The sequence below is a fragment of the Vanellus vanellus genome (assembly GCF_965231255.1).
Source record: "Vanellus vanellus genome assembly, chromosome: 3".
Lineage (NCBI taxonomy): Eukaryota > Metazoa > Chordata > Aves > Charadriiformes > Charadriidae > Vanellus > Vanellus vanellus.
In genome coordinates, this window is record NC_138907.1 from 107,439,378 (window position 1) to 107,455,702 (window position 16,325).

Here is a 16,325-nt window from a genome sequence, read left to right on the forward strand (position 1 = left end):
TCTGAGTGCCTGTCAGCCACTTGGTGATAATTTAACATGCTCGTGTGTTCCCCCACTATCAGCAAACTCGTAGCTCGTTTAAACCCAGCTGAGAATGTCCACGTGAGTCATGATCGCTGCATTGGATCATGTAGATGTACTTAAAAAATAGAATCTCTGCAGCTGTTTCATTCAAGAACATTAATCTAAGATTTTATGTTTCACAAATGACAGTACAAAGATTTAAAATGTGTAAGAGGGTTTATAATGTCCCTCTTCCAATTTCTGTTTCTCTAAGAGAGTTATGCTACCCATATTCTGTCTTTGATGTCATAAAAGGCTGTATTTCTCTTATTAGTATTTGTCTATTAGCCTCTTTAATAGAAAATAGAAAATCACATCCATAAATGTATTTTCTGATATTACTTGGCATTATTTCAGTATTTTGTGCTTTTAATAAATGTTAATAAATAGTTTATAGTACATCTTAGTGAAGGCAAATGGATTTCAGGCATTCCACAAGCTATATAAAAGCCAGGTACTATTGCAAATGAGGTACCTTTGAGACTGCAGTCTTTGAAAAGAACATTGAATACTGCATCCCTGCCTAACAAAGAAAAAAGTAAAAAAAAAAAAAAAACAAAAAAACAAACTTGGGAGATCACTCCAAGATAGATATAAACAAAATAAAGTTTCAAAGAATTAAAAAAAGCCAACAAACTGGTCTATATTGTCAGCTTAGGGCCCAAGTCAATATTCCTAGATTATCCAAACTGCTTACATGCTGCCCCTCGCTCTGCCTGTCTAGCAGAGGAATAACCCAGGCCCAGCAATAGATCAGCTTAAATTCAAACCTTTCTCGTTAAGAAATTTGAGCCACATGGTGTAAAAAACTGAGACAAACCTAACAGGCTAAACCATGCCAGAATTACCTGCTATAAGGTACTAAGGGCAAAATCCATTCACTGGGATTAAATTGGTCCATAAAGAAAAACTCTTGCAGTAGTAAGGCCACTCGCATTTGTTACGGCATCATCACAACATACCATCTGCTCTTTTATATTATTCTTTATAGCTCTGACTTTCAGAGAGATGGTAGTGATTACCTCACATCTTTATTATATAAAAAGAGCTGTTTGCTAGTTCAGTGTTCTGAAAAAAAAGTTTTTGTCAGTTACTCATCAATTTGCTCATCTGTTTGTCCTATGCAACATGATGATTTCAAGTCTGCTGACACTGTTACCCAAGGGAGTATGATTCATGCAATAATTTTCCTTCCTTCCTGCCTATTTCTTTTAAATTTGCTGCAACTTTAATATATCCCATACATATTTTTCACCTTAAACTATTCTACCCTTACAAGCACTACAGTCATTCATTTCACTTTTAAAATCTTACTTACTCATTGTGCATAGGCGGTTTACAAGTATTAGAAAAATACTAACAATCAAGATGGCATAAAATTCTGGTTTCTTACTCTTAACATCCCATTCTTGCAGGATTTCTTCTTCTCATCTCTTAGAAAACAAACTCCTCCTTCAAGAATAAAGACTAATATTGATAACAATACCTTTGTGTTTATAGAGGCCATATTCACCAAGGCTATGAAAGAATACTAGCAATGTGGGTCGTTTCCCCTTTTTCAGCAGGGAGGCCATTAGGCACGCTCCGGGATACATAGTCAACCAGCAACCTTCTGAATGGATCTCCTGACACTGAATCCTGTAGCGATTAGGACACGGTTTGTGGGAAGGCTTCTTGTTCAGGGACTTCTGGGCAGAGCAAGGCAGGACTTCCCATTTCCACTGCAAGGGAAATCCTCTCTCGAGGAAGAGATCACGCTGTCAGCGGTTTCATTTTGGAGAGCTCATATCAGGTGAGTCCGAAAATGCAGAGCAAAGTGTTCATCGTGGCAAAGACACTTCCTCACAGTTGCCTCATCTGTGAGCTAAAAATGGTCACGGCTAACTTCTTCATGCTCCAGACGAACTGAGCCGAGGGAAACATTTTGACTCACAAAGCACACCCCAACCCACAGAGTAAAGGAATAGGGAGTAATATCTTGTGGTCAGTCTCCCTCTTTGGCAGAGTGCTGGTGGCAGTGCATGAGGTTAAATGGCTTTTAACTCTCAGCACTGACCTATGCATTAAGTGTTTGTTTGCTATTTCTGAGAGTTTCCATTCTCGTGGTTTGATAGCCTCCGAAGTTTCAAGCTTGCGTGAGCAATGTAATTGTGGTCCCTTTTATATGACTTCTTGTGGAGTATCCTCTCCTCACGCACAGGAATGTTCCAGTTTCTTCCCAGAGAAAGCTGTCAGGTTGTAAGGAATGCTTCTTTTTACTTCATTGTCCATTTCTATTTTCCCTCAGATAACTGTCTTCTCCTTTCCTTGTCACAGACACAGAAACGTCCAGCCACTCTCCTATTTCCTGCCCTTGCTGCAAAACTTCCACTTCATCACATTATTTTTTTCATGCAGTTTTTCTCTATTATTTGCTTTGTTTTTCTTCTTACATTTTCCTTCAAAATACTAGCTTTTAAAAACATTTACTTTAAACAAACAAAAGCACATTGACTGCAATGCCTCGTTTCACCCAAATTTGTTGCTACACATGCCTCAGCTCCAGTTCCATTCCAGCCCCCTTCCCATTAGCTGCATACAGGGCATCCTAAGGGATCCCCATCCGTGAAGTCGCAACTGTCCTTCAAGGTCTCTTATGTCACAGTTAGTGTGGCAATTTGGCCTTTAAAATAGCATCTTCTTCTGGACAGAGACAGTCGATATGTGGATGCGAGTTCACTGTTACCACATCCCTGCTCCTTCTCTTTCCTATCAGGCACTTTTTGTGATTCTAGCCTTTTGCTAGAGCTATTGATAACTCTTAGCTGCTTTCATGCCTCTAGAAAGGAGCTGAGTCACACCTGAATCCCCTGGAAGGAAGAAACGGGGGGACTCTTATGCTTCTTTGCGCCTAAGAGATTTGTTGTTTGGAGACAACACCCTGCCCTGACCTCTTTAAGTATATTAGCGTGTTAAAAAGCTGCACTGCAATGCTGTAATTTACACACAGACACTCTGGATGGACAGTGAAGCCTTCCGAAAATCATGAGAAATTATTAAGTCACTGATTTAATCATTTTGCCTCTGAACCAGTCCTCATGCTTTTGAAATTTGGGAACTGAGAATCCTGTCACATTTATGATACTAATTCCGGTAAATCTATACATAACAGCTTTGTAGACATTCTACTTCATCTCACAAACCTAAATCTACGTCATCAGACCTTTTAACCAGCTTGGAAGGTTCTGCACACAGTCAAAACCATGTAAATAGAGTTAATATAAGGCCTAAATTAAATTACAGTAGATGTCAGAATACGTTAAGATGTCAAATTAGGCTGTTTCCCAGTACTACATAGCAATGGAGCCCTCTAAGGGTTACAAAGCAAAATGATTGCTTTCTAGCTGAGATATAATGCAATTATGTATTTAATGGAAACAATTACGTATATTCTTCACTTTATCTTTTTTTTTTCGATGAGTTAATACAGCTCTAGTGTATCACACTTAACTGGGTTAAATTTAAATGAGATGACCACTTTAGAAGGGTATCTTCTATGACAACTATCTGTTAATGACATTGAATGGTAATGGCTCTTGCCAATTAGAATTGGATTAATATGTGTCTCCTAATGGGCATACATACAACAAAACCAGAAGGCTTTGGTGGTGGTTAACTGAGTATAATATTCTGACTGGTAGTATTTTACCCCATAATTTGCTAGGTAAAATAAAGAAAAAAGAAATGCAATGAATATTAACTTAAATGCAATTAGTACACTTTTAGCATTTTCCTTCAAAATTTCTTATGAAGCCTCAGTTAGACTTTTAAAAGAGGGTAGTTTTTTATTTCAGAGGCCAAGTTCTCCATCTTTCAATTGAAAAGATTCTCGGTGAAATTTTTGAGCTACTGCACTCTGGAATTTGACAATATTGATATGCATTAACATGCACAAGAATTAAATAAGTAGTCAGTTGAAAAAATGTGATATCTAATTTTTTATGTAATTTCAGCCTATTTGGCATTTATTTCTCGATCATGATACAACCACGACAAGTTGTCTTTAAGCGTATTAATTTTACTGTTCACTTTACAAATGTATTGATGTGACGTGCAGTTCATCCTACAAAAAATCTGAAAGACTTCAATGTATTTCACTCCACTTAGTATCAAAATTGTGATTTCAGAGTCTTTTGGGATGATTTCTCTTAACGTAGAAGTCTTGAAAGTCATAAATTCCATGAGTTTCTTCAGAGCTTGGAGAAGAGCTTGCTTTCCCTTTTCCAACATAGATGTATAAATGAATCTCTCCAGTATATTTAATTGAAATATAAAAGTTGACAAACTTTTTATATACTTTATACAAGTTAATGGTTTAGGGAACGATAGCCTACCTATAAGCTATGTGTTCTGTTCATTTTCTAATTCTTTTTTTAAGTATCAAACAGTTACTGACAAATCAGTTTCTGAAGAAGCTCACTTTAATAATATTCTGGAATATTTTTACTTCTATTTCAAAGAGAAGTACATGGAAATCATACATCATTACAATCCTCATCGTAAGAGCCTCTCTGCATGCCATTCCTTGGCATCAACTATAAACATCCATCTTATCACCCTAACAGCGAACAGTTTCAGCACAATATGCTGTTCATGTCAGTAGTTAGAAGCAGCCCAGCTAAGAAGTAAAGTTACTGAACAAAATCGGTCCTATTTTACCTCAAAGCAGGACATTTCCTCACATATGTTAAATTTGTTCTTCCTACAACATGGGGGAAGCAGAAAACTTGGATAAGACACACTATTTACTAATTGATTTGAATCTTTGATGGTAAAAATCAATAAACCAATTTGCTAGAAACAAATCAATCTCATGAGGTTTTTTTATAAATTAGCTCTTCTGAATCAGAGGGATGTTGTGTCCTGCTCTTTGATAATTACTGAAGAATGATTACTCTAATTTAGGATTTGGGGCCATTGAAACAAGAAAATAGATAAACTTGGACTGTTTTATGTGTTGACTCTGTAATTCCAAAGAAAAAAAAGACTTTGAATACTTAACAAAAGGTCTCACTATCAATTAACCTACAAAACCAAAACCTTTAACTAAAGCCTTTAAATCTATTTCTAAGCCCATTTTACAACACTGCTGTGGATTGAATGTATTTAAACAACCAAAATCTTACGGATCCCTGGATTCTGCTAGAAAATACTTTGCCATGAAGGGCTTATTATTTGTTTGGTTGTCACATTCCTGATTTTTGTGGTGCTTTTGCTTGAGTACAAACCTTACAAATCACATTCCCTCCAGGGTGGCTATAGGAAGCTGATTACTCTTACTAATTGCTAAATCAAGGTGAAGTGTATGGTATGAGAGGCATGACTTACAGTTATGGACCTAAAATGATTCATGCCTTGTAGATCCTACTATTTATTGCTTCAAGATACATTACTAATGAGCTGTCGGGTAGATCATTGCTACAGACTGAAAAGGAATAACATACTTCTACCTTTGTTCACAAATTCATCCCAATTCCACGACATGATTACTTAAATTACTTGATGAATTTCTAGAAGTTTGTTTCTGCCATATTAAAACGCTTCCAAGCTTAGTGTTCTTTTAGATCAAGGTGTATCAGTCCTAATTATATGAAAAACCTCACATCCTGTCCCATTAGTTGAAACTTCCTAGTTTCAACTTTCAGTTTATTACACAATCCTAAGACTGAGAGAGAAGTATGATTTCAGTGAATGGTCCCAGCCTAGATACCTCCTTCTCCAGCTGAACTTCATTCTGCCTCCCCTTGGGTCACTGTGCAAACCCTTTTTCTCAGGTTTTTGCTGGACCAGAAGGGAGGCAAGGTATACAAGATTGTATTTCTTTGATTCTGGGCTGGATTAACAAGCATGTTATAAACCACACTTGGAACTTGTCCATTTTAACAAATGTGCCTTGTTTCAATCAGTTCTGCTGAATGCCTTGCTAATTATTGTAACATTTTCAGATTAAAGAGGCAACACACTTGATCCTGATGTTGGTTTCAACTGGTTCTAACTCTGGACAGTGCCAAAGAAAACAGGACCACGATTTCAGTGGGACCACTTAAAGTCAGTGCTTGTAGCAGTGTAACGTGTTACCAGTTACAGCTCTTTTCCTGGCTTCATTATACCTATGAAACTATATGAGAAAGGTTCCTACAGTTCGTATTTATATGAAACAATAAACACAAATATAGGAAATGTAGAGCCTTCCTTTTGAGTCATCTGAGATATTTCTTATTCAGTACAACACTGTTCCAGTTTTGGAGCAAAACAGGGGTATAAGTACGGCCACAATTTGGAGGAACTGGTCATAAAAAGATAGATTACAAAACAGAGGTCCATAAAGCATGAGTTTTGAGCAATGAGGCTGGCATTTCACAAGCATATTGGGTTATAATTGCCTAATCTTTTCAGAGTTGTTATGTGTATGCGCACGCATGTAAATCACAGGAAGGGGGGACTGAAGTCAATTCAGACTAGAAGTCTATTCTCAAAGAGGAGGTGGTTGGAAACAAAGCTCAGATGAATTCCAAGGATAAGTAAAAAACCAGGCTTAAAACCTGGTACACAAAGGGGAACATCTAGCAGTGAAATCTGCATCTAAAACTTCTCAAATGAAGTCACAAAGCCTCTGAACATTGCCAAGCACCATCTGCCAGACTGTGGAGAATGTCTGAAGTGACTTCTGATACTCTGAGAACCTCCATCATGACTGTAAGTGACTGCTTGCTATGTAACATACTAAGGCCAGAATTGGTAGCGATGCATTATGCAATGGTAAATTACAAAGAAGACACGCATAAGCTCTGTTAGTTCATGAACGAGACTGCTTCAGTAAGCTTTCCTGCATATTGTTCACATAATAATGTAATTGTTTTATTTTTTGTTGCTACACTTCTTTTTAATTGGTTGAAGACAGGATCCTCCATATGAAATGTAGGTATGAGTGAAAGGGGTATTTATTTCCTTGTTGCATCAGGAAGCTTTAAAACACAAAATACCCCCACAGTCCTGACACTGGAAGCATATATACACATCATCACTGTTACAAGAAGTGGTTTTTAATGTAAAAAGCAAGAGTGTCAATAAACATTTGAAAGTGCCTGGAGATGTATGTTGGAGCTCAGATAACAATTTATGCTTTCAGAGACTACAGTCCAACCCTTCGCAGCCATTCCAAAATTCTGCAGAAAGTATTTATGAAGCTACAGTGAAAAGCTCTACAGAACCGGCCTTTGTGTGTGAGATACTGACATCCAGTGGCGGCTTTGGTTATTTGGCATTTGGTAATGATCTCTTCCACTGATGCACTGGAAAACACCAATACCTGTATTTAGTTAAAACACATGAAAATATTTAAAACCTATTTAAAAATATTAAAAACATTTAAATAGAAAAATATACACAATATGTGAGTTTCCTAAAGAGAGAAACATACATCGATATATTCATTATAAAAATGGTGTTTTCATCTGCAGTGAAAAATTACATTTTGCTTCCAATTTTTAATCAAGCTTACAATAAAAGCAAAAATGTTTAGCTGTATTTAAAGAAATAGCACATTCCCTAAATTACAGCTGTAATCTTTTCTATCTTGTTCACACAAAGAATTGCTGCTGATCTTTTTTCCTGATGTTCTCAGTTCCAATAAAAAAAAAAAAAAAAACAGAGTTCAAGATTTGACCTTATGATTCTAGAAACCAACAAAGCAATTCTCCACAGACTTTTCCTCCATTTAGGATTCACAGCCACAGCAGATCACCATCTAACAGCTCTTCTAGAGCAGATCCATTCTTTTAAGACCCAGTTGATGAAAAGTAGTAAGACTGTCCTTCAAAGTTATTTAGAACACACACAAAGATGCAGGAGACCTCAACGTGCTGTCTGTCCATGCCTTTGGGAAATAGGTACTTTTTATGGGAGACAGGGATATCCAAAACACCTATCTACTAAGCTAGCAAATAATCCAGAGGAACAGACGCTCAAATTCCCTTATTGGATCTGTTCCATTTTGTCTAGAATAATGAGATTCATTGGACCAGAAAGAGGTGAAAATACACTCCAAGCAAAGGATATGGCATTTCAGTGGATGAGGAAAAAGAGAGAATTCTAGGTTCTCATTCTTGGAAACTCATCTCATCTCAGTTATTACTTTTCCATAAGGAACGAGGCCAACTTCAAACTCCAGGAAGTTTGCCAACTAAATTCTGCTAATCTATCTTTTCACAGATTTATATGCAACAAAACTACTTTCTACTATGGTAAAGTTGCCAGGTTAATATTACTTTGTCCCTTTTAATGTTTTTCCACACTGGCTGACACCATGTGCTGTTGTGGAAATACATGCTAAGGAAGGCTGAAGGTTTGAGTCACTGCCTGCAAGATACACAGAACCAGTAACAAATCACCTGTTTCTCATTTTACTCTCCAAAGGATCCAACATAGCAGCTAACAGCTTTTCTGCATGCACGTTCCAAACGGAAATAAACAAGCTCTTTCACAAGCAACCTAAACTCAGGTCTCCTGATTAAAAGCAAAGGTATTCCACCAGCTTTAAACATTTGCCTCTCATTCACTTATACATACAAAAATCTAAGTAGGCAAAACAGTCTCTAAATTCACGATGCAATTATTTTGGTTTGTCAGCAAGTAGGCCACTACATAACGTTATTGCACTATCACTTCATAAATTCAGGCACATAATGAAGAAAAGCCACGCTTTACTTAATTCTGAGGGTTTCTCTTATGGTTAAAGACATTTACTTTGTGTTTTTTTGTTTTAAACTTAGCTCTTAAACTTAGTGTTTCTTTGGCAGGGTTAGCTAGAGGACAACTCAGATAAAAGTTTGAGTCTTTCTGAAATGTAGAAAATAGGAATATTTTTCTGACAAAAATATATATAGAAACCATATTTTTGTGTTTGTGAAAATTTATCTTATATATCTGTTATATTTACTTATTATAGTTTCAATAGTCAAGGAAGGTTTAAAACCACCAAGCTTACAATTTTGAAGTGTACATTTTGAGATGTTTGTCCTTCAAAAAAATATTGACATAATTTTGGAATTTGGAGCTGTTTATATCTCCACTCAGCAATACTTTTAGAAAACAAAAAATCCCCATCATGTTGTTACTTTCTAAAACAAGTATTATCCACGTCCCAGCTATCGCATTATGTCAGTGGTATCAGAAATCAACAGATAACACACAGCACAAATAGATTTTTACTTGCTAATTAAAAATAAAGTGCTTGCCACTCACACTCTAGGATTCTTCGTTCTTCAGCTTTGTTGAAGGGCTGTAATGCCCTGGGATCTTATATTAAAGGGCAAAATTACTCTGGTAACGCAGCACAAAATGAAATACGGCCTGAAATGTCAACTACACAGAGAAATGGAAAGAGAATTTAAGCAAGCACGAGATTTTTTATTTCACTTGGGATCCCCAAAGGTAGAGAGAATTTCTTTAATAAATCTTTTGCCAAGCAAGAGTAACACAAAATTGGGCAATACAGAAAAAGTAATTTCTGTTGTCTATGTTATGCTAGAAAGGATTGTTCCAATTGCTGTATCTCATCAGTTTCACATGTTTACAGAAGAGAGAATTCTCCTTTTTTCCAACCTCACACACAAGAAAGAATACAAAATACTGAACTATTTGGGGAAAGTTTGCCTTGGATGTACTAAATGAGGCATATTGTTTTCCGTTGCAAGAGAACTGCTGCTTAGCTGCCCTGAACCACCTCATTTACACTGTGAATCAAATTCACACATGCTGTGAAGCCAAAGGCTATTGATAACAGGTGGTATCTCAGTATGATGAGGTACCACAGCTTTAAATGTGTGATATTAAAACAACTGTGCATTGATATTGTTGCAGAACAGTTCACAAGAGGAAAGTCAGGAGCACAACGTTTGTGTGGTCATGCTTCAGGCCATCTATGAAAAATTGCATACCTCTCCCCATCAAATCATTAAGAGCAAAGCTGAACTTTTCTAAACGAGCCTGGGAGGACTACATCTCTATAAAATCAAAGACGTTGGTTCCTTGGTCTTGAAGACAGGTGCCACAGCCTATCTTGCAGCCATTTGCATAGATTTTATTCACTCCTTCAAAAGAGGGACTGTTCCCAAAAGGCACATGCTTTTTACCAGACCACTAGAGATGCTTTCATGGAGAAGTGGCAGTTGACACCATCCAACATTGCAATGAGTAGCAAGAGAAAGGACAATTATGGGACAACATAGCAAGCCTGCATCTATTTAGTTTGCTAATATAAAGTAGCCTAGCAGTCTGTAATTCTTGATAGAGCAATAAGTGAGGAGAGTTAATCTGTGGGAAAGGTAAAAGAAATGGATCCCAGACTAACACTGCACTGCCCTTCCACAATGCTGTGAAGCTGTCTCTCTCCTCCCTAACTATGAGACTTGCAAACTGTGTAAGCATAGTCATCTGCTTATCTACCTCAGGTCCATATACTTGAATAGTCTTCACAACAACGGGAATTTTAAACTAATTTCACAAATACATACAAGCTTAAAAACTTACTAGTGTTCTGTGTTTTCGTACCCAACTGTTCTTCATATTAGTCTAAATTCAATTTTGTAGATCATCCTTCCTATGTCTTAAATGGCATCTACTGCAGACGGAAGTTTAGGTCTCCACACAAAGGTGCTTGCACATACAACTTTTACTAAATATGTAAGGGCAGTCTTCCACTGTATTCATTCCCACCCCGAAAATTTCCTTAATCCAATAAAAACAGGCTACTCTGAGCAAAACTGAAGTAATCTTCATTTTTACCAGAGCCAATTTTTCATTTTATTTATTAAAAAAAGTAAAATATATAAAAAAAAGGAACAAAGCTGCAAAGAACATTATAAAGTTTCTCCCCTTCCTTTCTGTTCTACAAATAAGAAAAAGCTATCAGTTTCATCCAGTTTTAAGAAAAGATATTTAACTAGCAGCATTAAAATCATGAAATGTAAATTGAAAAATAATGGAGAGATCGTTTTGAATTACTTACACACATTAAGTACAAGAATTTACCAAACTGGGAATTTTTATGAGAAAAAAATAAAGAAAAGATACAATTAAGAATTAATAGAAATTAACACCATTTAAGACACAGTGGACAATTTTATTTATAAAATGCTACTGGCACACAATACACATAGGAAGTATGAAACTTGATTTATAAAGAAGTGAAATGCTTCATAGAAGCATGGATTCCTGAGGTATGCTGAATACAGTCCCTCATATACTCGAATTCACCACACTTCTCCAATTGGCTTATGCAGCAGAAGAGGATACTTGATAAACACACAGTTAAGACATAGTTGAAAAATACATAGGCAAATGGAAATAGACTGGAAGACTGTGTCTCACCAATACTAACTGCCTTGGTCGGAGAAGAAAACTACCTTACACTGAAGGCAACAAAGACCTGTGAGACTGGGTTTCTCAATTTCACAGCCAATTCAGATGTATTGTAGATACCTGCTTTCACCTCATTGTCCATGGCCACAGGTTGCAAAGTCCTCTTGACATCAGACACAAAAACATTGCTATTTCTGGATAACCATGCAGAAGGACTGATTACCTGGACAAGTATTATTAGAATTTAAAAAAACAGTGTTAGGTGCTGTCACTTCTTTTTCTCTTTTTCTGCTTTCACTCTCTGCTGTAGTGTCTTCAGTTCAGTCATTACATTCAAAGTTCTATAAACCCAGGTGACCTGGAAAGTAAATTATTAAATTTAATTAATCCACATACATTTATTTATCAATTTAATGAAAGCATCCATATAAATGAACACATACATACCACAATTATAATAGTATTCACCAGCAGTGGTGCCGAAAATACTAGTGAAATAAACATTCCTCTTGAATCAAAGTACTGGTATTTAGAAAACAGCCTGAAAGAAATAAAATAAAGAAAAATAAGAGAGGAAGCTTTATTCACTGTAGTTCACATAACATTAGACTTTCACAGTAACTATTCAACACAGACATTGTACAGATTGTCCTACTTGGGATGCCCAAGAGTAAGCCAGCATTCTACTGTATTAAGTCAGAACAAAGAGACAGTCAATATTTCACCAGTTATGAATATTTATTACAATACCAGTCTGTCTTTCTTTAAGGTTTTACTGCTCAAAATGTAAATAAAACAATCACAGATAAAGTAACTTACTTAATGTAACTACATTAGTACATATATTTGTGCCTCAGAAATCATGTTTATCCTCAAGTGTCTGAAAATACTTTCCCAGGTATTTTGGTTACTCATATTAGAAAAGATAACGGAAATAATAAATGTAGCAAAGCTGTAATTTAGGCCATGTATGCCTGAAGTGGAACATAAAGACTTACAATTAGATGCCTGCATAAAGTAGTGTTAAACATATAATGTCTATTTATATCAGGGAAAAGTTAGTTCAGTGCTTATGAAAATATGACATTGGTTTAATTCTGGTATACAGACTTAGTAAAGCAGGCAAATTTTAATGTTTTTATGCACATAAATAAGTACATAAAATAGTAGTGATATTTTTAAGTTGTGCTCAATTTGAGCTTATTAAACATGAATAGCTACCAAAGAAAACCCAACACAAAAAAAACCCACCAAAGCCCACATCCTCTTCCTCTTAATCACCCTACTCCACTTCTTTTAGTTCTCTGATTAGTTAATTTACAACCATCCATATAAACATAGATTTAAAGCAGTACAATAAACACATGCAGCTATTAAAAATTACCTTTCTTATAAGCTAAGTGATAATTATGTTGTACTGTATGGTTTTGTTCAAAAGTTTTATATGCATCAACGCAACAGACCCTCTGCCATCACATTCAACTGATGAGGCATGAGTGACTCTCTTTAAATTAATGTTTTCTGGGAATCATATAAAAAAATGATATTTCTAGAAGAACATTCATTTAAATGTGAAAATGAAAGTGAAAGCATTTACCTCCAATTCATGGCTGCTAATTCATTTATATATTCAGCACAGTACACTAAGCCCACTGTACAACAAAAGAAAAATATTAGAATCAATATTTCTTTAAAAATAAACTGCCATCAGTTCTGCCATGTATACTAAACATGTATACATACCAGACATAAGAATTACTTGACCCTCTGAAGATCAAACTACACATTTAATTTTTAATTCCACAAAACCAATTCTGAATGAAATCCAATTCTGAATTAAATGTCCCATATAGTTACTAAAAAACATTAAGTGATCACAAAACATACCCACTATATTACAAACTCCCATGCACCTGAGCTTACAGGAAGAACTTAATACACAAATGAATAAAAAACAATATTAAAAAAACAGTATGTTTTCCAACAAACTTCTTGGTGACTGCTTCTAAGTTATGTCTATAAAAAGAAATGCCAGCACTCCCCAAAACTGCTATGGAATTAAGTTATCATTATAGAAGTTCTGGTGTCACACTGCTACATCTAACATTAGTATCTGAAGTTAGGGTACTAATTATATATAAGCATTTTGGTAAAATACAAACTTGGTTTGAATAGGTGTATAGCCGAGTAGTCTGCTGCAGTCAGGTGAAAACTAGCATACTCTTAGTCAACAATTACATGCAATATGAAGCCATCAAGACAGTAAGAAAATCCAGTGCAATCACGCTTAACAAAAAAGCAATGTAATTACAAAATTTTTGTTTGTCCTCGTTTCATTTTTCACATGAAAAAAGGCAAAAAAAACAGATTCAGTGACTAAAGATGACTTGCACAAGCCAATTAAATAACTAGTTTGGTGATATGAAGGAGCGCCATGACAATACAATGTGCTGTACTGTTTTGTCACCTTCTAGATTATCTCTGCTTGGCACTGCACAGTATAAACATACCTATAGCTGCTCAGCTGCTAAAGTAAACCAATGTGTTAATTTCATTATTTCCTCAGTTATTTTTGACTATCTACAATACAAAGTTATTTATATTGCAGACATATCAAAGGTGGTTCAGTTTTTCAAGTACAAACAAGGTTTGCACTCAATATGGATATTTTTATGCACTCTTCTTGTTAACAGCAAGTTTCCATCATATCTCGGTTAAAAAGCCAGCAATGATCAATTCCACTGCATTTTTAAATGCAGTTAGACCTTTGCCATTCAAGCTAGTATTAGAAACACTGGAAATTACTGTAGACTCTCTATCTAAAGTAAACAACAGGTCATTGGAAATTCTGAATGTCTAATATAAAATAAATATTAAATTATAAAAAGCCTATTTTCTTATAGGGAACTTTCAGGCATAACGTGTCATAAACAGGGCATTGCTATTTTGCCCTCTGTAGATCATTTTAAACTCTGCAGTTACAAATGAATTACAGAAATAACTAAGGTTTCTAAATTCCTTCTTGGGGGTACTTAACCTTATTGAAACCTTAGTTTTAGCTCACTTAAGTATTTGCAGTTTTGAGGAAGCTATGATTCCTCTCCCAACTTGACTAGTTCACTAAATGATATTTTAAAAACTCAACACAGTCATTAAGTGGCTTTTTGCCTGCAAATCTCTTTCAGTTGCTCATTCTTCCTGCAATCACGACAGAACTGACATACTGTGTAAAAAAACCCAACTCACCAGAAAATACCACTGTGGCTAGAACCAAGGCACTGCTCATAATACATGGATCTAACCCAAACTCATGCTATGTTAATTAAACCAAATACTCTCTGCAAAGCTACTAGATCTTCAGTCTGTCAGCCATAAAGACACAGCTTTGGGTAGGCAAGGCCACTGTGGATTCTCAGGCTGAAGTTTGATAATAAACCCTGAGAAAAAACAAGCTGGTACTGCAACATACTGAACCAGTCCTGTTGTTCCTCATGCCATCATTACAGCTGTCAGTGGGACATATGGTGAACCTGCTCCAGAAATGAATCCAGCTGAAAGCTGACCATATTCACTGAACTGCAGCATTAGAATAAAGCAGAGCAGCAAGCACCTGCTGGCTCTCAGCTGATGTCTTTTCTGCTTCTCCAGCACAGCAACAATTTATTGGGAAGCTATGATACACACAGCATTTACCATACAGAAACCTAACTTACCCCAGATCCTCACTAAGACCAGAAATTTAAGTCGCTACTTTACACAGTAACATGGTAACCTATTACAGAAGCTGCTGTGACCTATAAATATGTATTTACGAGAAGTACTAATTTGCATGCACTTTACCTGCTGCAAAGTATAAAACCGTGTGCTGTGCAAGTATACGAAGAAAACGGTTATCATCAAGAGACCAAAAGAAGCTATTTGACAGTATTAGCAGCCCTCTACCACCCGAATGCCAGTTCACGGAAGCATGACTACACTACTCACCCATGCAGAGGAAGTGCCCTATTTGCAGCCGGTAGTGCTGGAAAGAGACGTAAGTTAGGAGGAAGCAGAGGAGGTGGAAAACCGCCAGCCCCACCAGCCACGGCTCGGACCAGTCCGTCTTCTACGGGCAAAACGACAGGAGATTAGGCTATGGGTTGCCACCAGGCAGCTCGAGCGAGCCGCCCTCCTTCTCCCGCCCCGCAACCACAACCCGTTTCAGTCAGGGACGGCGCTCCACAGCCCGCCCCGTGCCAAGGTGGGGGAAGGACCGGGCAACCCCAGCCGCGGGCTTCTCCCACACACACGGTGGCCGGTGCCTCCTCCTCTTCCTTTCCTCTCCCCGGGGGGGCAGCCAGCCCGGCCCCAGCTCCCCGCCTTACCGCCAGGATGGCGGACAGCCCCGGCGGGCTGCTGAACGGCTGCTCCATGACCGCTGCTGGCGGCCGCCGAAGTCTCGCGAGAAGCCGCCCAACGGCCGCCGCGGCGGCCGTTGGGCGGCTTCTCGCGAGACTTCGGCGGCCGCCCGTTCCCTGCCCCGCGGCGGTAGCCTGAAGGGGTTGGGCAGCAGGGAGGGCTTCATCTCCCCTTGAAGGGTAATGGTGGGGGAAGGAGGCTGTTTATCTCGCACAGCCCCTCAGAGGGCGAAAGGATGGTGGCTGGTCCCGTATTTGGGAGGACAAGCTAAAGGTGGTTCTCCACAGCCCCCGGGGGCGGTGGCTGCCTCTCCTGAGGGCAGCACCATGTCGGAACTGCCGCTCCTGTTTCTGTGACTGGAATTGCCTTCCTCAAAACTAACCCTGCCTTTTCGGAAAAGGGGCAAGAAGCTCCAGTTACATTTTGAGTATTCAGTGCTGAAGTTAGGAAGCCGGTGGGAGAGT

General features: G+C 37.6%; 1 protein-coding gene across 2 annotated transcripts; it reads right to left on the bottom strand.

The window, feature by feature from the left end:
• Positions 1–7,325: 7,325 nt before the first annotated feature.
• On the bottom strand, positions 7,326–15,882 carry TMEM18 (transmembrane protein 18). 2 transcript variants are annotated; one of them, XM_082481772.1, is made up of 6 exons: positions 15,828–15,882; positions 15,448–15,568; positions 13,061–13,115; positions 11,911–12,004; positions 11,687–11,821; positions 7,326–7,411 (listed from the first exon to the last, which is right to left on the bottom strand). In XM_082481772.1, the coding sequence occupies exons 1-5, from the start codon at positions 15,873–15,875 to the stop codon at positions 11,732–11,734; spliced, it is 408 nt and encodes a 135-aa protein (XP_082337898.1). In that variant the 5' UTR covers positions 15,876–15,882; the 3' UTR covers positions 7,326–7,411; positions 11,687–11,731. The 2 variants fall into 2 exon arrangements, with proteins under 2 accessions (XP_082337898.1, XP_082337897.1); XM_082481771.1 differs by lacking the exon at positions 7,326–7,411 and having other exon boundaries at positions 10,888–11,821.
• Between the last annotated feature and the right edge of the window lie 443 nt (positions 15,883–16,325).